Source organism: Diabrotica virgifera, chromosome 7, assembly GCF_917563875.1.
Source record: "Diabrotica virgifera virgifera chromosome 7, PGI_DIABVI_V3a".
Taxonomy (NCBI): Eukaryota; Metazoa; Arthropoda; class Insecta; order Coleoptera; family Chrysomelidae; genus Diabrotica; species Diabrotica virgifera.
The window spans coordinates 3593655-3620753 of NC_065449.1; the positions used below are offsets into that span (position 1 = coordinate 3593655).

The 27099-nt window shown below is 33.6% G+C and overlaps 1 protein-coding gene across 2 annotated transcripts; it reads right to left on the reverse strand.

Moving 5' to 3' along the window:
* Positions 1-277: 277 nt before the first annotated feature.
* Positions 278-22755, reverse strand: LOC114328727 (uncharacterized). Of its 2 annotated transcripts, none has more exons than XM_050655908.1 (4): positions 22645-22755; positions 16414-16583; positions 11304-11421; positions 278-826 (listed from the first exon to the last, which is right to left on the reverse strand). In XM_050655908.1, exons 1-4 carry the CDS (start codon positions 22654-22656, stop codon positions 392-394), a joined length of 735 nt encoding a protein of 244 aa, XP_050511865.1. In that variant the 5' UTR covers positions 22657-22755; the 3' UTR covers positions 278-391. The 2 variants fall into 2 exon arrangements, with proteins under 2 accessions (XP_050511865.1, XP_050511864.1); XM_050655907.1 differs by lacking the exon at positions 11304-11421 and adding an exon at positions 12801-12924.
* Positions 22756-27099: the final 4344 nt, after the last annotated feature.

Below are 27099 nucleotides of genomic sequence, written 5' to 3' on the forward strand. Positions count from 1 at the left end.
AATTTGAAGCTTGTTATTTTCTATCAGATGATGTATAATCAGATGCTATAATCAGATGATGTTCTGGACCTCGATTTTTGACCCTTCGCTTCGTTATCGAACGTATTCGCTTCGTATCTGTTTAATGTACAGATAGCGAATGATCGATAACGAAGCGAAGGGTCAAAAATCGAGGTCCTGGTCTTTTTTCTCCATTCTTATCTTTGCTATTTCTGTTACAATCCTTTCTGATACGTATTGATACTCTTTGATGTAAGAATAAGAAAAAGAAGAAGAAGAAACAGTATATAATTTATTATAAAAAAATACAAATAAAACTAGGTAACAAATAAAATACAAACTTATAACATAAAATAAAAAAAACAAGTCTTCTGGATTATTAATAATCATTTTATTTTAACGGACTGAGCTGATACCTCAAACCCGTTTCTTCATCTAAAACAATCCCTTCATCAGCATCAAACACTAAAGATTCTCCGAAATTCTTCGGCGCTTGCCTACTTTTCCCTCTGGATTGCTCCCTTTTTCCTCTATTATCATTCACTGCTCTATAGTTACCACCATGTCTTTGGGCACTTCTGTCGAAGGATAAAGATCTAGCCTTATCGTTAATAAATTCAACGTCATCTAGTAAGGCAGGTTCTCTTTTGCCTCTTTGGTTTTGTGGTAGTGGAGATACGATGGGTTCGTTTTTGGATTCCTCTTCGTACTCAGCGTATTCCTCGTTTTGCTGGCTTTCATCTCCATCACCATCGTGACCATGGCCTGCGTGGTTGTAGTCCCAGTAGTGTTCGCCATATCCTCCATGTTTGTCGCCCCATCTTACCTAAGAAAATATAGTATGTAAAAAAATTTGAACTGATATTAATATTGGGCCTGGATCCAGCGTACCAAAAAAAGTTTATTAATAGTAAATTTGTCGAAAATTTGTTAATCGCGTAGCGGTGTCTAGTCGGACAAACTTTGATGAAGGGGAACACTGGAACAGAGGAAGTTTTATTTGTGGATCGTGATTTTAATTGTGGAACGTGTCATCTTGACAAGTTTATGATTGTGAAAACTAGCAGGTTGTTTTTTCAATTGCAAACTTTATATAGGGTGTCCCAAAAGTAGCAGAACGGTCGAATATTTCGCGAACTAAACATCGGATCAAAAAACTGAAAAATATGTGTTCAATCATTTTCAAAAATCTATCCAATGATACCAAACACCAATTCCCACTACACCCCCTGGAGGTGGGGTGGGGGGTAACTTTCAAATCTCAAATGGAAACCCCCAGTTTTTCTTCCAAATTTGGATTCGTTACGTAAAAGTAGGCAACTTTTATTCAAGACATTTTTTCGAACTGTATCTAGATGGCGCTATAATTGGGAAAAACGATTTATCCTGATACCATAGGTAAATTATAGAAACGGTCTAATATCTCACGAAATACACTTCCACATGAGAAACCAAAAAACAGATTTTTAATCTTTTTCGAAAACCTATCGAATAACATCAAACATGACCCTCCAACCCACCCCCTGGAGGTGAGGTGGGGGGTAACTTTAAAATCTTAAATAGCAACCCCCACTTTTTATTGAAGATTCGGATTCGCCATAAAAAATTAAGCAACATTTATTCGAAACATTTTTTAAAATTTCTGATAGATGGCGCTAATAAATTTTATTTTTCCAATTAAAGCGCCATCTATTAACAATTCTAAAAAATGTTTCGAATAAATGTTGCTTAATTTTTCGTGACGGATCCGAATCTGTAATAAAAAGTGGGGGTTGCTATTTAAGATTTTAAAGTTACCCCCCACCCCACCCCAGGGGGTGGGTTAGAGGGTCACGTTTGTGTTATTTGAAAGGTTTTCGAAAAAGATTAAAAATCTGTTTTTTTATTTTCTCATTTGGAAGTGTATTTCGTGAGATATTAGACCGTTTCTATAATTTACCTATTATCATATATGGTATCAGGATAAATCGTTTTTCCCAATTATAGCGCCATCTATACACAGTTCGAAAAAATGTCTTGAATAAAAGTTGCTTACTTTTACGCAACGAATTAAAATATGCAAGAAAAACTGGGGGTTTCTATTTAAGATTTTAAAGTTACCCCCCACCCCACCTCCAGGGGGTGTAGTGGGGGTTGGTTTTTGGTGTCATTGGATAGATTTTTGAAAGTGATTGAACACGCATTTTTCAGTTTTTCGACCGTTCCACTACTTTTGGGACACCTTGTATAATATAATATGAAAAAATGTTTGTCCGACAGATATATTGGGAATTTTAATAAGTCCAACACGTAGAACATGTCAAATGACAGGAATTATATTGGTGGTAAATAGCAGTCTGGTTTTTGCATGACAGTTTAATGAAAGGGTAACAAATCAATAATTTGAAATTGGAAAGAAATCCTTTGTAAAAGGTATAAAAATTTTTTATTAAAAATCCCTTAAAAGGGCTACATCACAACAAAACGTTTTCGATTTTTATAAAAAATCATCATCAGTGTTCGATCTAAAAATAAGTATATAGATCGAACACTGATGATGATTTTTTATAAAAATCGAAAACGTTTTGTTGTGATGTAGCCCTTTTAAGGGATTTTTAATAAAAAATTTTTATACCTTTTACAAAGGATTTCTTTCCAATTTTGTGATTGATGGTATACAGCCAACTACAGGAAAACCTTTTCTTTTCCTTGTGGATTTTTCAATAATTTGAAGTTCTGTCCGACAAAATACATGGGACGTTTTCGTAGTCTGCCATTCGAAACCTGTAACCTGTTCCACAATTAAAAATTCCCCTGTTCCAGTGTTCCCGTACATCAAAGTTTGGTTGACTAAACAGCGTTAAGCTATTAAACAATTTTCAGCTTGCTATTAATAAACTTTTTTTTTGGTACGCGATATCCAGGCCTTTATTATCAACTGTAAAAAATCCAGAATATTTGAGTTAGATATAATATGTATTATAGAGATAAACAACAAATCCATTAATTTTCTATCAAGTAAAACATCCATATGTTTATTATTACGAAGGAACTTATAAAAGCTATACGCTCCCGAGGAAGCTGAAGCTGTTTTCACTTCCTTTTTATGAGAGATCATCACATTCTGACGAAGGAACTTAATATTCATAAAAAAGTGGATCAAGATGCTTGAACAGTTGGTAACAACTCTTTTCAACAGCAAAACTACTCAAAATGGGAGTACAGCAATTGGACATACAACATACCTGCACAAGAGAGGGAATAGCAGAGAAAAATAGTAAACGCTGCCAAGACTCACCTAGATTTGTAGAGTCGATGATGATGATGATAATGATCAGTTGCTTATGATAAACATCTTAATGGAAAGAGTCAAGGAATATCATAAGCACTATTGATCTAAAAAAGTATGCTATCTTGTTTTTGTGTAGCTACTCAACACCGATCGGTGATATAGTCCTGTCGCCAGGGGGGTACAACGGCCTCCTGTATTCACATGGACTTACCCAAGCTTTTATTATGTATTTTGGCCCGTAGAACACGAATTTTTTGGGTAACAGTTGATCCGGATGTCGATAAGATTGTTATAAACAAAGAAGTTGAGGAATTACACTACAGCGATTTTGCTGGCGTGAAAACATGTTTTTGTATTTTTTGGGCCATTCTAACCAAAAAATGCTCCTACAAGTTTTTTCGTAGGATGCATAGTTTTCGAGATAAACGCGGTTGAACTTTCAAAAAATCGAAAAATTGCAATTTTTGAACCCGAATAACTTTTGATTAAAAAATAAAATAGCAATTCTGCTTACCGCATTTGAAAGTTCAAGTCAAATTCTATCGGCTTCGAATATATACATTGCTAAAAATTTATGTGTTTATTGCTAAAAAAAGCTATAAACACATAGTGTTTCCCGTGCCTAATACATGCGTTTACATGCATGCTACGTAGAAATAGCCTCGCTTGCACTTGTACCTACTCTACCTACTCGTTCGATTTTAAATGAGAAATCATTGAAAACATCACTCCAGCACTAGGTGTTTATACTTTTGTTTAACAATAAAATAATAAATTTTTAGCAATGCAAATAACTAAAACCGATATACTTTGACTTGAACTTTCAAATGCGGTAAGCAGAATTGCTATTTTATTTTTTAATCAAAAGTTATTCGGGTACAAAAATTGCAATTTTTCGATTTTTTGAAAGTTCCACCGCCTTTATCTCGAAAACTATGCATCCTGCGAAAAAATTTGTAGGAACACTTTTTGGTTAGAATGGCCCAAAAAATACAAAAACATGTTTTGTTTTGCGAGAAATCGCTGTTATGTAATTCCTCAATTTCTTTGTTTATAACAATCTTATCGACATCCGGATCAACTGTTACCCAAAAAATTCGTGTTCTACGGGTCAAAATACATAAAAAAAAACTTGGGTAAGTCCATCTGAATACAGGAGGCCGTTGTACCACCCCTGGCGACAGGACTAATAGTGGATATGGAGGTAAAGATGAAGCAGAAAGGAATGCAAGTAGGACACCAGAAAATGAACTGGTGGAAGTTAAAGGATAAGAATTTGGCTAGATTGATTAAGAGCGCTGGAAGAGCTTGAGGAAAAATATACAGCAAATGACTGGAGGGAAGAGATCTAAGTTGTTGTGGGTGTGGGGCCTCCTAGAGACAAAGAAACTTAGTGGTGGAATAATGAAGTACAACAGAAGGTTAGAGGGAAGAAAGAGGTTAGAAAAAGGTATACAGGTCTAAAAGAGAGAAAGATAGGGATATATACAATGTAGCAAAGAAGTAAGCAAAGCGCGCTATAGTTACTGCTAAGAAAATATCGTCTGCATAGCTGCATGAAGAGTTGGAAATACTCAAGGCAATGCAATGAAAAGGTTATACAGCATTGCTAAAGCAAAAGAGAAGTCATCAAAGGACTTGACTCATGTACGGTAGGTTAAGAGTGAGAATGGAAGAGTGTTAAGAACCGATGTCGAAATAAAGCAAAGATGTTATGAGTACTTTAGAAAGTTGCTAAACGAAGAACACCAGAAGAGAGACAGAAGATGCGGGGTTCCAAATAAGAATGTAATACTGAGTATTGCGAGAGATGAGTCTGTTGAGGAGGTAAAGAGGAAGACGAATGGTAAGGCAGTAGTCTCTGATGGAATAGGTGTGGAGGTTTGGAAGGCTCTAGAAGAGGAAGGGGTGGATGTATTGGGGTATTCTGTGGTCTAAAAATCGGCGAAGGGCTGAAAGGGAAGATATACAAAGGTGTGGTGAAACCTGCGTTGGTGTAGCCATAACCAACCTGCGTTGGTGAAAATATAACGGTGGATGCTGGGTAAGACCAGAAGGGACAGGATCAGGAATTACTTGATTAGAGAAAGAGACTACAGTCTCAAAAAAGAGAGAAGTAGAGGAAAACCGAGAAGGACTGTGCAGTAGAGGATTTGAGAGAGAAAGGTTGAGGTTTAGAATGAAGACACGACTGACAGAAATGACTTGCTACGAAGAGTAAGGAAAAACGACTCCTGAAAAGTGAAAAGTCGAGGAAGAAAAGAAGTAGATATGAGCTTGTTTTTTTTAGAAATAAAGAGCCTGAGGTAAATTTAAGTCGTTAGTACAAATTTGTATTATAACTAGCTCCTATAACATATTTCTGGATTTTTTACAGGCGATCTTTGACCATCTGATGACCACTTAAATGGTGTTGATATATACAAGTGTTCTACCATTTATTAAAAGTCAGTGTAGTCAATAGGAAATAAATAAAGTTACTAAAGTTATTAGTGCCTTAAGATGGCTTAGGAAGGAAGAGGAAGAACTAAATACTACTTATCCAGATTGAAGTATAGTAAGGTAGACAAAAATAGAGTAAATTAAAACGCGCAAGTAAGTTTCAGTAACGACGCTTTATTTAAGGCATGAAAATACAAAAAGTTTCTCAGTAGGTACCGTAAAGTAGCGCGAAGTTTCATACTATGTTTTCTGTATCTTTAAAGGGCACCTCACACATTTTATGGAAAATATAATGTCACTTAAATGCAATAAAATTTACATGAATAGATTCGTTTCCAAATTACAATCATTTCATATTATTGCGCCAACTTTGAATTTTTTATAATAACGGCGGCGTAAATTGATATAAATAAATCTAAAGCCAAATGTGTATGTACGTGAGTTAGAGAGAGAAAAGAGATTTTGTGAATTGGCAGTCCATAAATCTTACAGGTATACAGGTATTAGGGCAGAGGCTTACCATTATCTTATAGATAATAAATTAGGTACAATTTAAAAAAAAAAGACTAAGTTTTTCAACCTAATAAAAATATTTGTAAATTAAATATTTTTAAAAGATTTTTAATTGAAAAACTTTATTGGCCCATTTCCTGGTGACAACCTCCAAGGCTTCTACAATATGCAAGCCAAATGGATGCTGCAGTGAAGACTAAAGGGAAGGAATTCTACACTATGCAATTCACAACCCCCGTCTGCAGCGTGGTAAAGTTCCAACGGAAAATGGACCTAGTTACTCTATAGGAGTAATACTAATATAAAAATAAAAATGTATACCATTTTTATTCATTCAGTTGCGGTGCGAAACCAAAACTGTCTTAATTCTTACTCAGATCAGAGAGTGCAGCCAGCACTCTTATCGACGATTTCACCTCTTGTTAGAGGTTCATCAGAGACTGCATAGGCTGCTTTTCTCTGGCCCAGGTAAAAATCTTTGACATATCCATCTCGTCAGTTGCGGTGGGAGATGGATATGTCAAAGATTTTTACCTGGGCCAGAGAAAAGCAGCCTATGCAGTCTCTGATGAACCTCTAACAAGAGGTGAAATCGTCGATAAGAGTGCTGGCTGCACTCTCTGATCTGAGTAAAAATTAAGACAGTTTTGGTTTCGCACCGCAACTGAATGAATAAAAATGGTATACATTTTTATTTTTATAGGTACAATTTGTTTATCATAGTTCTTCTAATCCTAATCAGCTTAGTTCACACTGGGTTAAGCTGTTTTCAATAGCGACTAGACTAATAGTATTTATGAATGACAATTTTATGGACCTCAAAAATCTGATTTCCATAAACTTTAATTACAATTTACGCCGGTATTAATCAAATTTCAGAGTTGGCGCAATGATATAAAATTCTTGTGATTTCGAGACGAATATATTCATGTAATTTTTATTGAATTTGAGTGACTTTATATTGTGGGCGGTGTCCTTTCAGACTGAACAAAAATCGATTAATATTGGAAACACTATCGTTTAGCAGAAACACCGGAAAATCCTCAGTGAAAAATTCTAATATATTTGTTTCTTCTCGTTCCGTTAGGAATTTTAATTTTAAGTCTATGGACAAATGGCGTATGATGCGTTCTGTGGTGCTCTTTACGGTCTATATTGTGACTGTACCACTGATAAGTGCCTCTACGAAATCTCTGAAAGGAATTTGTTCATTTAAGAAGATATATTTCTAATTTAAAATTGTTATACAGCTGATTTATTTGACCTAATTCTAGAAACAACCAAGTACAGAAAGTGAACTCTATATCAACCAGACCCCTGTAGAAAGAGCGACGCACTATGAAGAATGGACCAAGAACCAAGAGATTAGAGCTCGTATCAGAAAAGCTAGATCAACCTTCAACCGGAAGGGGACCTTCTTCAAGATCCACAACATCTCTCTTGGCATAAAAGTAAGAACGCTGCGATGCTACCTCTTCTCTGTCCTTTTTTATGGCGTTGAATCGTGGACCTTGAACAAAGATATGTGCCAAAAATTGGAAGCATTTAAGATGTGGCTATATCGGAGAATTCTTAAAATCCCGTGGACTGACCGGGTCACAAATTAGGAGGTACTTAGAAGAATGATGAAGAACCGAGAGGTACTAACCCACCATCAAATCTCGAAAGCTAGAGTACTTCGGAAACAAAATGCGAAATAAATCCAGATATGCCCTCCTACAACTCATCATGCAAGAAAATATATTTGGAAAGCGAGGTCCAGAAAGAAGAAAAACATCGTGGTTAAAGAACCTCAGAACTTCGTTCAACACAACATCTGTGCTGTTTTTCCGAACTACTGCAGATAAGATAAAGATTGCCATGATGATCGCCAACATTCGTCACTCTTAGATACATCAATAGAAGAAGTAGTAGAAAAAGTAATTAGAGGTGCCAAGACCCAAACACGCGGCCTGATTGTGAAAAAAGACAACAGTAGTTACATCGGTTTCGCGGATAACTTTGTATTTCTAACACGTTCAAAAATTGAACTTCGAAAAATGTTTACAACATTTGCAGAAGAAGCTAGAAAATATGACAGAACAAGTCTACCTTGGAGTAATAGTTTTAAATTTTAAAAATTGAGTTTCAGCTGACAGTTATTTGTCACATGTTATAGCTATCTGCTGATGTAGAAATTCAGCTTCAAAGTAAGGTATTTTCTAAGAAATAGGCATTAGAAATCTTCAGTCAGATGCAAAACTTTGTGAGCATATGCCAGTTGCATAACTGTGTCATTGCAATTGGCCAATCGCTTACATTGTTTGAGTCACATGACACGTCATCGTTTTGACATTTTGACATTAGGTTCAACAAGTCTATAATATGAAAAGGTAAAAGATTTCTTTATTGGGCTTTTCATTCACAGCCATTTCTTTCGAGCTTCTGTCATGTGTGTCAGATAATAATAATATATCTACGTCATACGTTATTGATCTACACCAATCATACAAACCAAAGACGTATGACGTAGGTATATTAATATTATGTGACACATGACAGAAGCTCGAAACAAATGACAATTGATGAAAAGCCCTATTGAAAACTAAGTTACAACATATTGGATGTTCATTGAAAAGAGATAAATCGTCCATAGACACTCTCCTTAGAAAACATTTTGGTGAAAATTGGAGAGACCAGCCGGATCTCACATCTTATAAAAAAAGGAGATACTGGAGTACAGACAAATAATAACGAGAGTGCTGCAGAAAAGAGAAGATGAAGAGAGCGAAATAGATAAACGGCTTTTGAAAGGTAGCAAAACAGTATACAGGGTGTCCCGGAAAATAGTGCGTTCCTTTAAGGTATGGAGAGAATACACAATTTGGAACAAAAAAGTCCTATACCATTTTTTTCTAAAGTTAGCCGTTTCCAAAAAAAAGTTAACATTGTTTTCCATATAACTGTATTTTAATGTTTGGAAATTTTAATAAACTGGCAACATCGTACGCACTACGGAATAATAACATAATAAGAACTCGTTTGTTATTGTGATTTACAGTATTTAAAATAATCCAACCTAATAGTAGGTAATACTTATGTATTTACTATTTGTTTACTAAAATTATTTTCTTTTGAAATGTATTGAAATAGGTACCTGTTGCATAATTTTAAAAGAATTACACATCTTTTAACTGAACTAGTATTATGTATTTAGTAAGGTTTAAATAGGTTGAATGCTGAGTATTGCTGAGGGCTTTATCTGAATTACATAGTTTTAATAGTTTACAGTGGAACTTAAATACACCGGATAATGTCTCAGTAATTTGTTTACTTGTGAACTGAAGTAACTAAGTTGTACTTACTTGAAAATAATTATTATACCGAATAGATGTTTCAAGTAACCTTTCACAAACACCATTCATAGGTAATAACATAATAGGTAATACACCAAATACTATTGACTATAATAGTCCATAGTATTTGAATACACTCACTATTCGAAAACATTTTCGGCATTGACACTAAACAGGATTCTTTAAAACTATCTGTTTACTATCTATCTTCTATCTATTTACATGCTTAAATTTGCGTACCGCACATAGTTGTCAGATTTAAATTTCCATACCAAAATGTATTTTAATTTTTTGGTCAAACGGTTGCATTTAGAAAAAAATGTTATAAGAGTTTTTTGTTCTGCATGGTGCCTTCTACCTATACCTTTAAGGAACGCACTATTTTCCGGGACACCCTGTAGATTAAACGCACTATTTAAGGACAAGAAAGAAATTAGAGATTTGGGAGAGGAAAATCTTGAGAAAAGTTTTTGGTGGTATAAAGATGGCAAACGCGGAATGGCACACAAGAACAAATCAGGAGCTAATGGAGATGTATAAGAGATCCAGAATAGCACATAAAATCAGGGCACAGAGAGTTAGATGGTTGGGAAATGTTTTACGAAAGCCGAAAGAAAGAAACGACCTAAGAATTTTTTCAAGAAGAACGAGGGAAGAAAAGAAGAGGGAGACATAGAAAAATGGGAACAAGAGATTGGAAAGAACAAGTGAAAGACCAGAAAAAGACTAGAGAAACACCATTTTTAAACGGTGCTACAGTATTGAACAAAAAATTTAGGAATTTACGGAGTGAAAGAAACACCCCTAAATTTTTTTTTATGTAAATGTGACTCCCTGTAAATTTTGCAGATTTTAAAAGAACTGGTTATGTCTAATTCAGATATACCAAGTATGGTAAAAAAATTTGTCAAAACAAGAAGTAAAACACTTTATCCCTAAATAATATTAAAGAGCAAAATTTGCTCTATTTATTTAATATTTAATATGATTAATCATTGTAACCCAAAAAAAAAATGATTGTAACCCCAAAAAATGTCCTGGGCCGACCATTTAAAAAATAATCGTTTTCGTTTTCTTTTTCTTTTTCATGCTTTACTCGGTTTAGAGTACAAAATGACCAAGTGTTCTGAGACGCATTGTTGGAGAAGCTCCTCCTAGCGGCGCCGCTTGATACTATAGTATCTCGGTTAACAGAATCCTGACTCTTGGTCGAAATTTATTTTATTTATTTAAAAAATAAGTTATTCATTTCGAGTTGGACAACTTTTCTATTTCAGAAAATTTTCGGGAGGGGGGTGATTCGTAAATATAGAAGTTTCTATACTTTGGGGTGTCCGACAACTGGAGTACCCTTAAAAATTTGTCTGACAATATCACCAGTAAATTGTAAGTAATTTTATCAAAAAATCCTGTAAAAAATCATCATGGGGGGGGGGGGGGGGCGCACGCATCATACAAAGTCATAAAATTTATACCCTCACAGCTGATTTTTGCAGGATTGTTTGATAAAAATATTCACAATTAACTAGTAATATTGTCCGACAAATTTTTAAGGGTACTCCAGTGGTCGGACACCCCAAAGTATAGAAACTTCTATACCCCCCTCCCGAAAATTTTCCGAAATAGAAAATATATCCGACTCGACATGAATACCTGAAATAAAAAAAGTTCCATGAGGGAGGTAATAAGGACTAAAAGCTTTTAAAACTATGAAAATAAGTAATTAAAATATTGAAAATTACTTTTGTTTTGAATTCCCCAGCATGTGGATGTTCTTTTTCATGACGTTCAATGAAATGATGGTCGTTTCCTCGTTTGTGTCCATGTTCTACGTGATCTTTAGCAGGGACGTGAATATATCTGTTAGTAAAAGAAAGAAAATATATTAGTAATAAAGTAGACGAAGAGTCTAAGTGAAGAAGTTAGAAGATAAAGTGTATTTCACGAACTTGGGACTGTTTTGGATTATCGCTAGACACTTGACAACCAATGGTCCACTCTACTGTATAGCATAAGAATTCATCATCATCATCAACAGCTATTCCATCCATCGTCGGATGTATGCCTCCCTTAGGTGTTTCTATTCATATCTGTTTCCTGTTTTTTGCATCCATTTGTGGCCAGTCATTCTCTGGATTTCATCAGTCCATCTTGTTTGAGGACTTCTCTACTTCTTTTGCTTGCCCTTGGTCACCATTCGAGAATTCCCTTTGTCCAGCGGTTGTCTTCCATTCTTTCCATGTGTCCTGCCCAATTCCATTTCAACATGGTAATCTACTGGATCATCTGTACTTCTGTAACATTTGTTACTTTTGATGGTCTTCTTATCTCTTCATTGGACTTGCGATCACTGAGTCACTTGAAATTTGAAGTCTGAAGCTGTTGTTAAAAGCCCAAGTTTCAGTTCCGTATGTCAGAACTAGCAACACGTACTGATAGTATGTTTTGGCTTTTAAAGTTTTTGGTAAGTTTGATTTAAATATTGTTTGTAATCGACCAAATGCTGTCCATGCTAAGGAACATTTTCTATTTAAATCATCCTTTAGGTTAATCTTAAGTTATATTTTTGTCCTAAGTATATACTTATACGACTCAACCTTCTCTATATTATTGTTGTCCAGAGTTACATCCTCAGTTATATCTAGAGATTCGTTGGTTAGATATTTAGTTTTTGCTTGATTTCTTTTTAATCCTATTTCTTTTGATTTGGTATTTAGGTCCAATAGCACTTCCTGCAATTCTTCTCTGTCTTTTGCTATTAGCGTAACATCATCGGAAAATCTCAGATGGTTTAGGTTTTCGCCGTCTATCTTCACTCCTTTATTTTCCCAATCAGTCATCATTACAAACCAAATGAAAATACCGAGGACAGTGATTATGAGTAGGCATGGTTCTAATTCGTGATTACACTTTAAGGTAACTTCATTAATTGTTGATTGATTGTTGATTAATTTTCTCAGTACAGCGGATTGTTTAAGTCAAAACTGTCATCCCTAACCAAAAATGGTCTCAAATTCGTGAAGTATACTATATATAAATTATAATAAATATGTTACATCTTTATAGCTAATCACATAAAATCAATAGGTAGGTATAAATAATATTAGAAGACAAACTAGTTCATATTTAGTATCTACTATTTTTATCTAATATATTTATCATATCTTACAGAGGTTATTTATTTGTTAGTAAGTCAAAAGAAATGAGGCTAACATGCTTAAATTAAAATGTTGTTAAACCTTTCCTTGATGTTTCAGAGTCTCTAGGTTTAGTTTTTCGTATCGCTGTTCCCAGTCATTGGGTGTTTCTCTTACATGTCCGAATTCTAGTTCATCCGGCTTATCCATTGCCACGTAAATATCCCTAATATAAATATATTTATCTTTATATCTTATAGTTGTTTTTTATTACATATTTCATTACGAAGTTTCATTTGATGGTAAAAAACAAATTTAGTTTTAAAAACACAAATTTCTCAGACTTAAAAACTCAACTGGTTTCTTCGATTTAGAAAATTCTTCGAAAAATTTAGAAATGGTACCTTACATTTGGAGTACTGTAAGCACAAAAACTAAAAGAAGAACGTGAAATAGAGAAATTTCCAGAAAAGAGATACAACCTAAAGAGCCTAGAATAAGAAACTGTGAGATAATAGAACGAAAAATAGAAAATAATAGAGAGAAATAGCAGAAATTTTTGAATACAAAGGAGGACGCTGAAAAACTGATATATGTACAAGGAGACACAAGCCAAAGTGCGAAGAATGATATATGTCGTAACAAAAATTTAACATACCTAATACATTCCCTCATTCCCATCCAGGAGAACGTAGAAACAAAGAAAGTTTCAGAGTATTAAAATCACTACGACAGGAAAACAAAAAAAAAAACATAATATCACCAATTACATCTGACAAAAATGAGACGAGTAGGTACTTTGGAAGACTTTTGTAAGAGGACAGACCAGACTTCAAAGATAATAGGTCTGCATCTCGCGTACCAAAAAAAGTTTATTTATAGCAAGCTCAAAATTTGTTAATAGCTTAACGGTGTCTAGTAGGACAAACTTTGATGTACGGAAACACTGTAACAGGGGAAGTTTTAATTGTGGAACACGTTACAGGTTTCGAACGTCAAATTACGAAAACGTCCCATGTATTTTGTCGGACATAACTTCCAATTGATTTGTTACCCTTTCGTTAAACTCTCATGCAAAAATCAGACTGCTATTTACCACCAATATAATTCCTGTTATTTGACACATTCTACGTGTCGGACTTATTAAAATGTCCAACATATTTGTTGGACAAACATTTTTGATATATTATATAAAGTTTGCTACCGAATAAACTTAAAAACAACTTGCTAGTTTTCAAAATCATAAACTTGTCAGGATGACACGTTCCACAATGAAAATCACGTTCCACAATTAAAACTTCTCCTGTTCCAGTGTTCCCATACATCAAAGTTTGTCCGACTAGACACCGTTAAGCTATGAACAAATTTTCAGCTTGCTATTAATCAACTTTTTTTTGGTACGTGGAATCCAGGCCTATTACAACGAAACCCATATTTTAAATATCCTAGCCCCACCTATACGAATAACATCAAAACAACCAGAAGAGAATCACATCTTTAAAGAATCACATAGCCTCGTCTATAAGAATAACATCAGAAGAAGCAGGAGAGATATGTAAAACGTCAAAAAATCACTAGGCACTTGGTCCAGAAAACATCCCTGCTGAACTAAAAAAATACGGCACAGCAAAATTATATGACAGCCTAGCAAAATACTTCCAAAGTTCCAATAACGGAGCGGAAATTCCAGAAGAGAGGAAGACATCATTCATATAATATCTACCATACACAAGAAAGGAAGCGGGGACGACAGTGACAACTATAGAGGCATCGCTGTGACAAACTCATTCAGTAGAATATTCGTAAAAGTGATTGAAGGCAAAATAGAAAATGAATACAAATATATAGAAGCCGGAGAACTAGCGGGGTTCAGAGCAGGTAGATCATCATCATTCATCATTATCAGCCTCTCTCGATCCACTGCTGGACATAGGCCTTCCCTGTTTGTCTCCAAAGTGATCTTGTGCTTTCCCTGTTTGTCTCCAAAGTGATCTTGTGCTTTCTGTATCCAGTTTTTTGTTGTCTTTCGTAAGTCGTCTTGCCATCGTGTTGGTGGTCTTCCTCTGCTACGTTTATCGGTTCTTGGTCTCCATTCAACTAGTTTGCGAGTCCATTTTTCGACCTTCATTCTGGCAACCCATTTCCATTTAAAGTTACAGCCTTTCAATGTCTTTCAACGTCTATGACTTTGGTCTTAGCTCGTAGATCTCCGTTTCTAATCCTGTCTCGTAGAGTGGCTTCTATCATTGATCGCTCTATTCTTATTTGCGTTACTCTTAGTTTTACTCTTACTCAGGTAGATCAACTATTGACTATTTATTCTGCCTTACACAGAAAAGAAAGTTGCAGTTAAACAGGAAGTACATTTATATGATGTAGACTTAAGTAAAGCATATGACCGTATCCCACACAATAAACTATGGGAAGCATGGAGGAAACAAATATAAACAAGGCAAGGGTAAGCATTGGAAATTGGAAAGAGCCTATCCAAGGAATTGCGTAAATGAAAACGTAACTGAAAAATATGGGATTGCCGTTAAACAACAATACTATCTACACATTATTATTTGCAAACGACCAACTAGTATGGAGACCCGACCAAAGAGTAATTATTACATTTTAGTTTGTTATTTTATGTTGTGGTACGTAGATATTCATCTATCGTTTTTAGTAGTACCTATTCATAATGCATGCTTCATAAACATCTATGTATTATCTATTTTTAAAGGTGCTATTGTTTAAATCATAAACGATTATAATTTTAATGATCATCTTGTCGTAATAACCATTAATTCATTTTGTTTATATTATTAATTTTAAACCAATCGATGAAATTGTATTTATTAACATTTTTCTTCCGGGAATTTTTTGTTATAGCTATTAATTTTTTGCCTTGAACCTATCTGCCATTGTGAATTTCAATGTTTAGTATTTTGTCCATGAAATTTTTTGTCGTATATATATAGGTATAGTCATAATGCAGGCCCTTTAGGCCCATAGCTTGACAATTGTTCTTTGATCTTTAAGGGCCTTAGATTTTCCTCTCCAATTTTCAACACATTGCTCCTTAATGTCCTATTCTGCTTCATCTAACAATCTTTTTCTTGGTTGATCTACTTTTATTTTGTCACCGAACTCTATTTAATATTATTTTTGATATTTTTTTTCTTTTATTCCTTTTAAATGTCCCAACCATCTCAATAATGATGTTTTTACTACTTCTGATATCGCATCTTCTTTCAAAACACTCACGATCTTGGCATTGGACCTTCTTCAATAAACCTCCCCCTCTTTAAAACCTCCAAAAATTCTCCTTACTATTTTCTTTTCCCGTACATTTATTTTTTCTTTTTGTGTTTAGTTTGGCACCCATGTTTCGCTTTATTGGAGGATTGTCGTTTTCAACACTATTTTGTAAATATTCAACTTCGCCATGAATGAAAAATTAAACAACCATGATACTTTTTGATGGATTTATATAAATAAACAATATATTTATTTTCATTTCTTGTACTATAAGCACATGCTTTTTAATAATTTCTTTATATGTGAAACGTTTGCAATTTACTGATCATAAAAATATATTCTACTATACTGCATTCTACCTCATCTATGTCATACATAGACATAAAGGTTATACAATTTGAATACCATCATAGAGTTGTATAGTGAACTTTTTTTAGTCTTTTTATAAAAATTTGAAAATAAGACTTACTGGAAAAATTTGCTTCCCTGATGCACAGCTGCGGCTGGATTGATAAAGCCGGTTTCTGCGGGCACATGATCCTCTTTTTCTACAGCTGTCGTTGCATGATTTACTTGCCTTTTGACAGGGATCTGTTGTGCCGCCAAACCACCCAGACAAATCACTGTTAGTACGGCTAGCTAAAATCAATAAAATAATGCATAAATAAAAATAAATAAACAATTAGGTACATTATTAAAATGTGAAAACCTTGAATTATTCATGTCTGTCTGTTGGTCGATACACAACTGCTCCATTATTAGAAAAGATAGAATGTTAAATGAAATGTCAAATAAGAGCTTATCTTATAACCCAAAGATGGCGTTGAAGGTGAGAAATTTGACCTTGCACTTTCAGTTCCAGAGTTACAAACAGAAGTACTGTTTCCTAAGCCGATGAAATAGTTCAACCGATGTATTGTTCTAGGATTCCTTAGCAAGACAAGAACAAATCTATATATCCGGTTTTTATGTCACTTCCGGTCAACAAGTTGTAACCGGAAGTGCCACCATATAGTCCCAGAAAAAAATGTTCAAAACTATTTTGAAATAAATATATTAGATGTTATTCTTAATGATACTCTCACGAAAAATGTTGATGAAACGACGCTTATTCAATGCATACAGTCGCAAGTGTCTGGTATATGTTAACAACATCACCAGAAACAATACAAAATCAAAACCTATAAACAGTCATAATTTACTAAAAGGCGGAAGAACTCAGGAAATCATAATAATGGGAGACCTAAACAGTATGACAGGCAGAAAACAACACAATACCTATTCACCTAATAGTCGTAGATCTATTTGGCGTATTACTTAATGTAAAAAAAAACGAAATGAAAAGTACAAACCGATTCTTTCAATACCGAGATATATGTAAGTACACAAATATACTGTTTTATAATTTTTATGGGAAAAATTTAAAAAATAAATTTATATCAGAGACCACGAGATCATAGATTTTCATCGCCCTGTATATGACCAAAAATTGTAAATATTTTAATTTAGTTAGTAACCAGTGTTTTCGCGGAAAGTGAAATCGTTAAGTGATTTGTTAATGTTTCTTTGAACAGACATACAATTATGCGGTAAAAATTAGAAAGTACATTTAATTTCGCGTTGGAATCGACAATAGGACATTTGTAAATGATTCGTAGAAGGACAGACAATAAACAAATTTATTGAGTTTAGAATATAAGGTTTTTTGTTTAGCATATTGAAACAACGAAGAGTAATTTGGTATCTCCTAGAATTTAACAAAATGGAAAAGTTTTATACAAAATAAATGGGCTCTTAAGAAATGAAAATGGGTATGTAGTAGGCAGAGAGGATTTTTGTGATTGGCAGAGAAAGATGGATGGAAGGGATGAGAGTGTTGAGTCTGAATTTGAGGAGAGAAAAAATGGTCACTGTGTAATTAATATTGGGAGAAGACAGTCCAGTTTTTTAAAAAGTGAGAAGTAGGTGTAAAGTGGTGAAATTGGCCTTTGCGAGCAGATCGTGGTTGAAACGAAATCGTTGACCGAGTTGAAAATTTAATTTTCCTTGTGTCCGAGGAGATTCCTTTGTTCTGTCTAGAACGAGTAGGCGGTGGGTATGAATTTGCACAAGATATCGAGCAGAGAGAAAACTGAATAGAGATTTCGAGCGAGTCCCGTTGTTTGTTTGTTGGTGAAGCAGTTTGGACGAGAAGGACCTTTCGCTACATCCTAGGAGCAAGTGTGAGAGAATCGAAGGCTGCGCAATCCAGGAAGAAGAAGTAAAGAAGAAACAAAAAGGTTAGTCAGAATTTTTTTGAAATGGAGAGAGTTTGTTTTATATCCACACCATATGTGTTTATTTTTGTATTGAGCATTTCTAGAGCATACTTTAGTCATTCCAAAATTTAAAGAAGAAATAAGTAATCAATTCAACAGGAGAAAAGTAAATTTTAGTATTTTTGTAAGAATAGTCTAACGAATTATTTAAACAAAATTCTTGTTAAAACAAAGGAGATATCAGAATTAAAGCTTAATTTATTAGACGAGAAAAAGTTGCAACAGAATTGAATTTTAGTATAATTTTTAAATCTTATATTTATGGTATATTGGATAAATAAAAAATATGTATAACATTTATATGACATCGAGTGTGTTAAATTTCCCTGTTTTGTCCCTGGATGAAGTAAGCAACTAAAGATACTAGAAGCCACAAACCTAAGGTAATGCATTAAAATTAAAGTAGCCCTGAGAATACAATTTATTAGAGAATTCAATTTAATTTTAGTTTTGTTTTACCTAAGTAATAATTAAAATAATTAAGTAATTAATCAAAATAAGAATTTGCTGATCAATCTCACAAAAAGAGAGAAATATAGCGCATAACAATACATAGACATAAAATACACGAGGTTTACAATCTATTATAGACTACAAAATCGTAAGACAAACATGATTTTACAAGATATACGAGTATACATAGGAGCCACTTGTGACAGTGATTATTACTTCTTATTATAAACCACGACAACATTATTTGGAATAGTGAAGCCACAATTGTTAAAAGAAGAATATGAAATGGAGAAATTACTAGACAAGATATATAATCTAAGGAGCCTAGAACAGGAAAGCGTGAGATAATTACCTATATATAAATAGACTGGACCAAACGTTGGAACTTAAACCATTCAGTAATAGCCAAGAAAATTACAACTATATAAAAATATAGGTACCTAGAGGGGGAGGCAACAGGAGCAATTGGATACCAAATTCACAACTAGAGAAGACCCCGTACTGGTCGGATAAAGAAATAGAACTAGAAACAGAACACAAAAGAGAGAAATACCAAAAATATTTGAATATAAAGGACGACGCTGAAAAACTGGTATACAAGGACACACAAGCTAAAGTGTGAAGCATGATAATATGTTGTAATAAAATTGAAGCCAGGCACTAAAAGCGTAACATGATAAATTCTCATTTAAAGATAAAGAGGACGCAGAAGCACAGAAAGTTAGAGAGTATTACAATCACTACAGCAGAAAAAGGAAAGGAGATATAATATCACCAATTACACCGGACAAATGGGACGAGTACTTAGAAAGACTTTTAAATGAAGACATACCAGAGTTCAAAGATATAAGATAGCATAAAAAGAAGTAGAAGATATATGTAAATGATTAAAAAATAACAAGGCATCCCTCTCCATCTTAGTGTCTCCATGGAACGAATGATAGTGGAAAGCAACGTAGCGGGCAAAAGATCGAGAGGAAGATCTTCAGTACGATGGTCGGACCAAATAAAGGCCATGAGTGGTTACTCATTCTCCGAAGAAAAACAACACGTACAGGAGAGAGCTAATTGGACAGAAATTGTCAAACAAATTACATGATGCCACTACATCCTTACGTAGGAGAAGAGATAGAGGAGGGGGATTAAAATATAATTCAAGATTGGCGAAGATACACAAATACCCACAAAAATAATTTCCCGTAAATACAGATATAGAATACATCCTGATAGTCCCCTGCCCGCAAATTTATTAATGGACAATGCACCAAATGACAAAATAGTTAAATAGTCTAGTAAAATAAAATTGCACTACATGTAAATCACAATGTAAATTCGTACAGGTTGAATCAAATTTTATATCAAAGTTTAGGTGGGTACAAAAGATATTTTCAAGAAAGTATCCAAATCATACAAGGGGATCATTGTTTAAATAATTAAAAAGGGGTCATTTTTGCAAAAAATTACTTTTTTAACTGCTGAGGTCATTCAATTACTAATGAAGGTCTATAGGATTGTTTTCTGCAAAGTTAAAGGGTGAGTCTTTCACATAAGACTTACTAAATTAAATTTGACCCCTATTTATTTAAATAATTATACATAAAACTTTAAAAACAAATTTGCAAAAAATAATTTGTAGCGTTTTAAATAGGCACTATAAAATATCTTATTTTACAGGATAAATTGCGCTATATTATCAGTATTAAACAAAAAAAAAAATTGGTCCAAAAATATTTAATATTTTTTGAGATATTGAATTTGTTTATTAAATGTTACTCTATTTTCAATTGCAAAAACGCGGTTGTTGCCAAAGAAATATTCACCTGTATTAATCTTATTATTTTTATTTTTATTTATACTTTCGATAAATGTATTGATAAATTCAAATTTCAATTAAACTCCCCCTAAAATGGCATTTCCAAATTATTCAAATTTCTTTATAATTTGTGTTTTTAATAACTTCGCGGGGATAAAATATTTTGAAATGCCGTTTCGATAATCAAGTTCCTGGGAATTTTTCACTAATTAACAAATTTTTTTGTCTTTTTTTCCTCTTCTTTTATTTTTCTTGGAGTTATATTATTACGGGCCCTTTTAGGGTTAAGTTTCATTAAGAATGTCGAATCTCTAAGTTGTAGATTCTAGACCTAAAAATATTAAGATTGGTCTAACATCACTTAAATAAAATGTGGCTACTTATTGAGTTACAGAGTGTTTTATTTAAAAATTTAAAAATTATTTTTACCAAGTACTTTCAAACTATTTGACGTATCCTTATCATACTTGGCAGAAAGTGTGGGTACTATACGGTCTACTAAATTGTGATAAACAAAAGTTTCTAGCTACTACCAGAGGCGTACGACAGGGGATAGTTAATGGTTGACCCTTCCCAAATTCTACGCTACTGAGGGAATTACTATTTTAGCGAAATTTTTCGATTCTCCAATACTTTATATGTAAATAATATACTCTTTACTGGTAACGATTAAGTCCTTAGTTTTCGAGATATTGGACGTTAAAAATGAAACGGCATAGTTATTTTGATTCATTCATTAATTCATTTTAAACTTTCAATATCTCTCAAACTGATGACTTTATGGATACCAAAAAAGTTATTTACATACAAAGTATTGGAGAATCGAAACATTTCGCTAAAATAGTAATTCACTCAGTGGCGTAGAATTTGAGAAGGGTCAATCATTCACTATCCCCTGTTGTACGCCTCTGGCACTAGCTAGAAACGTTTATTAATCACAATTTAGTAGGGTGTATAATAGCCACACTTTCTGCCAAGTATGATAAGGATACGTCAAATAGTTTTAAAGTACTTGGTAACAATAATTTTTAAATTTTTAAATAAAACACCCTGTAACTCAGTAAGTAGCTACATTTTATTTAAGAGATTTTAGTTAAATCTTAATATTTTGAGGTCTAGAATCTACAACTCAGAGATTCGACATTCTTAATAAAATTTAACCCTAAAAGAGCCCGTAGTAATATAACTCCAAGGAAAAAGAAGAAGAAAAAACGACAAAAAAATTTTGTTAATTAGTAAAAAATTCCCAGGAAACCAATTATCAAACGGCATTTCAAAATACTTAATCCCCGCGACGTTATTAAAAAAAAAATTATAAACAAATTTGAATAATTTTCAAATGCCATTTTAGGGGAGAGTTTAATTGAAAGTTGAATTTATCAATACATTTATCGAAGATATACATAAAAATAAAAATAATGAGATCATAAGCAGGTGAATATTTCTTTGGCAACAACCGCGTTTTTGCAATTGAAAAAATAGTAACATTTAAAAAACAAATTCAATATCTCAAAAAATATTAAATATTTTTCAACCAATTTTTTTTTGCTTAATACTGGTAACATAGCGCAACCTAGTCTGTAAAATAAGATATTTTATAGTGCTTATTTAAAACGCTAAAAATAATTTTTTGCAAATTTGTTTTTAAAGTTTTATATACAATTATTTAAATAAATAGGGGGTCAAATTTAATTTAGTAAGTCTTATGTGAAATATTTACCCTTCAACTTTGCAGAAAAAAATCCTATAGACCTTCATTAATAAATGAATTACCTCAGCAGTTAAAAAAGTAGTTTTTTTGCAAAAATGACCCCTTTTTAATTATTTAAACAATGATCCCCTTGTATGATTTGGATACTTTCTTGAAAATATCTTTTGTACCCACCTAAACTTTGATATAAAATTTGTTTTAACCTGTACGAATTTACATTTTGACTTTTTTTTATTTTATTAGGCTAAAAACAGAATTCACTTCACTGCACTCATGATTGTTGAACATAAATACTGCTAATTCAGTCAATAACTTTATTTACAATGTTATAACTACGTAAGATTACCAAAATCCGGATCTGGTGTTAATAATAGAAAAATGAACCACAACAACTGTAATTATTACCTTGAAAGTCATTTTGATGCACTTAAATCTGTTCTGTTGAACGTCGTGACTGAAACTGTTGTTATTGTTACAACATTTTTCCTTTTATAGAATTGGCCAAGCGTCGCGAATGTGCTGATTTACAGAGGCGTCGCACAGTGAGTACTTCCACCGAGTTAACAAGTCTAAAGTATTTCATTTCACTTTGGGTTTTGTTTTTCGAAATTCTTGGTGTGAATAATATTTTGATTTGGTAATAATAATAATATCGTATGGCATTTTTGCCGGGGAGATGCTATCGGATTGTTCCGGCGCCATTTACATCTTTAACCCTGTTTCAAGTAACTAGTGTCGATGTACACTAGCCCAGGGAGACCGACGGCTTAACGTGCTCTCCGAGGCACGGTGAAACGGCTCGTATCATTTTTAGAAATGGAAAATTGATTGTCGTTGGCAGGGCTCGAACCCGCGTGCTCTGGCGTATGAGGCCACTGATCATACCGTTGAGCTACGGCCGTTCACTGATTTGATAAATAAAGTTTTGCAATCGTGACATGCAGTTAATTATGTAATTAGTACCTTTTTTACTACTCTTGTCTGACTGTGTGTTTATTAGACATGCTTAGGGTACGAACACGCCGAAGATACATGGATGTGCGCGGTGTAGGTCGCGATCGCGGTCGCTACGTACGTCGATGTCAAAACAAACCTTCATTTTCTTATGAGATCGCACATACCAAGGATGTGTCACCCGTTCACCCTCGCTACCTATCATGGTGGTTTACAGCGATGTCGATGTCGATGCCAAAACAAAATAGTTTGTTTTACATCGCGATCAAGCTGTTGATCGCGTGGTAAATTAAAGTTTATTGGTGGTTTTTAAACCACGTGACATTCGCCGATGATATATCGGCTGGTGTATTTATTCATTTCTTATTGTAATCAGGTTGCGACAAGTTTTGGTTATATCGAAATCGCAAAGAACACTGAAAGGAACGTATCTTCGGTATGTTCTACCCGTCATCGATGTAAACCTCGACCGCGATCTCGACCTACACCGCACTCATCCACGTATCTCTGGCATGTTCGTACCCTTACTAACTCGGTGGCGTTACAACCCTTCGTGGACTGAAGCCGACACGACAACATTCTTCCATTCCTCTCTGTCTTAAGCAATCTCCCTCTAATTCTTCACGTCCATAGTTTTAAGATCTCTTGCTATATTATCTCGCTACTGGAGTCCAGGGGCGGCCCGTCGGGGTAGGCAAGGTAGGCGCCGCCTACCCTCTTCAAATGTAGTACAATAATATAAATTATTAATATAAATTACTTATTTCAAAATTGTAATTTATAAATTTTGACACAATATCTACAATAAAATAGCAAAAATTATCCAAATTATTTTTAAAAATATCCAAAAAATTTTCTCCGTAGTTATAATTATTGTACGCTCCTTGTAGTATCAGTAGTACTGTATAGATTCTATATTCTCCTTGGTCAGGCACTCGGGAACGTAGCCTGAAATAGAACGACGCCAACACCGAACTGACGTGCGATCTCTCTCTGTTTACGCGAGCAGTACGCGAGCAGGCCTGCTGCAAGTCTGCTCGTAGCGACCGTATTCTACGATTTTGAACGGGCGGATAGGCACAGAGTCTTATAGCCGGACCTACAAAATTTTATCAGTTGCTTCTCTTGTGTCTTGTGAAACTGTTTTAAAATAATGGTTTTTTGATTTTGGCTGTTATTAGTAGGTTAAGTATTGAATAAAACTATGTAGGACAATTTAAATTTGTTTATGAAAACTGAATAATGTGTTATTAGATTATATAGATAATTAAAAATTTAAAGCGAGGTTAATTGTTAACTTATCAATTTATTCGAATAGTAAATTATTATTTGATACATAAATAAAATAAGTTATATTTGACGTTGTTGAAACGTAGGTGTGTTAGTTTTATTGATGGAAAAACTTTAGTCATCGAATATGAATATTTTAAACGATGTAATATGCAGTTTGATCGAGACGCCTTTTTCAAGGCGCCAAAATCAAGAAAGATTAGTAATTATTTCAATGGGCCGGCCTTTACAAAATTTAACAATTTTATCCACAGATAAGACAAAAGACAATCAACCATTTTCGAGATCGTTTAAAACAATATGGTATGAAAATCATAAATGGCTAAGCGGAAGTTATTTTAAAAATTCACTTTTCTGTTGGCCTTGTCTGTTGCTCTCAAATTTGAAGCAAAATGTTTGGGTGAGTCAGGGATATTCAGATTTGAAAAATTTATCAGCTAGTGTAAAAAAACATGAATCTTCGAAAGAACATTTAAACAATTGCTTAGATTTAAAACGGTTAGAAAAAAATAAACAAACTACTGACAGTGCTTTCGCTGGACATATTTCTCTATCTAATAAGATATATAATGAAGAAGTTGAAAAAGATTGAAGAAGTTGAAGAAATTGATGTTACAATTCTTTTAGCAAAACAAGAACTTACATTTCGCGGTCGTGACGAGAGCCATAATTCTTCAAACATGGGTAATTTTAAAGAAATTTTTAATTTAGTAGTTAAACGCGATTAGGAAATCCAGGATCATGTTAAAAAATAGAAGGGGTGCTCACGGGTTTGTCAAAAACAATACAAAATGATTTAATAGATTGTCTTGCCGATTACGTAAAAATTGAAATTTCAACAGAAATTAATGAAAGTCAATTTTTTTCTATACTAGCTGACGATACTACTGATATAACCGAAAAATCACAGTGTACTTTAACAATCCGTTTTGTTAACAAAGTTGGTCAGGTAACAGAAAGATTTTTAGGGTTTTTTGATGTTAGCGATAATAGATCTGCAGACGCTCTATATAGTTTAATTTCAAACGTGCTTGAGCCATATGATTACAAAAATAAATTAATTGCTCAATTTTACGATGGTGCAAGTGTAATGGCTGGCTCTTTAAACGGATTACAATCAAAAATTAAAGTAGATGCTCCAAAAGCAATTTTTACACATTGTTGCGCTCATAGATTACATTTAGTATTGCAAGACGGCTCAAAATGTATTACAAACTGTAGGATATTTTTTTTCGCCTACCAGAAGTATATGTGTAGCCTACCCGCATACTGAGGTCACGAGCCGCCACTGCTGGAGTCGAGGTCGTCCGCGTGGTCTTCTTCCAGTTAGGACTTCCTCCCAAACCAGCCTTAATGTTCTTTCGTCAGAATGTCTTCTGAGGTGACTTGACCATTGGAGTCTTCTGGACTTTATTTATTTCTTTTATTATGTTAAGGTCTAGACATACTTCTTCGAGCTCTTTGTTAGTTCTTATCCTATGCTGCTGCTTCATCAAGCACAGGCCCAAAGGCCTTTCTTAGGATTTTTCTTTGCCAAACACGTCGTCGCTATTCATTTACCTTTGTTATTGTCCACGGTTCGCTACCATATATCACTGCGGGTGGTGTTATTGTCTAATCTTTGTATGTCTTGTAAGGGCACATATGAAATGCCTCCCGAAGAAGGGTTTCTTACCTGTCGCTAAAATGGGCACATACGAATTGCCTCCCAAGCTCTAAACAAATTAAATGCTTCTAATCTTTATGTGAAGGTGAGACGTTGCCACATCTTCGTCCCTTTGTAAATTTTCGGCAAAATTGGTATTTTGTTATTTAATTTATTTTATTTTCAGCCTTTATGTATTAAACATTATTGACACTAGGCAGTATTTATAAATTTCAACTAGGTAACTTATACATATATAATTAGTTTTATAACCATTATATAGGTATAATAACCATTATTTTTTGTTATTAATAATTTGACAAAAAATACAAAAACATAATAAGTATTTTATAGATTTATTAAAAATAACATCACAAAAAACTTATTTGGAAAATATTACAAAATGTGTATAGAAATATAAAATTACAAAATATGTTTCCTAAATTTATATGATACTACTTTGACAAATTCTAATCTATTTATTTTACATTCTCTATTTCTAAAATTTTTTCATTTAGAAAGTTTATTTTTGCTGTATTTTCCGCAAAAAAATTTTTTTTTTGGTGTCGAAACAGATTCATTTTTTAAATGTAGGTATTTATTTGAAATTGTAAAATTATATCAATAGAATTATTAATGTTAGGATGAGGGCAGTAGAAAGAAGAATTATACATTATACTTGGAATGAAAACTTTCGCATGGGTTTGTGGTTCTTTATAAGGATGAAGAGTGCTCAGCCCAAAAATGTGGAGGAAATGTCGAATTTTCAGATACGTCGATCTAATTTACTTACCGTTGCACGTCATTTATCTACGTTAGAGATCTAAGTTGACATTGTTGCCAATTACAAAAAATTCTTGAATTCATTTTAAATCAAATACATCACACAATTTTTGCGGAAGTGGATTATACAGCAAAACAAATTAATATTCAATGTAAATAAATAAAAACTTTAGAAATAGAAAACAAGA

Excerpts from the sequence above, each read along its gene's own strand:
- LOC114328727 (XM_050655907.1), bottom strand. Across the intron at positions 12,925-16,413 it reads CAGGGAAGCAAATTTTTCCA|GGATATTTACGTGGCAATGG; the intron begins GTAAGTCTTATT and ends TATTTATATTAG. Across the intron at positions 827-12,800 it reads CTCTGAAACATCAAGGAAAG|GTAAGATGGGGCGACAAACA; the intron begins GTTTAACAACAT and ends ATATTTTCTTAG.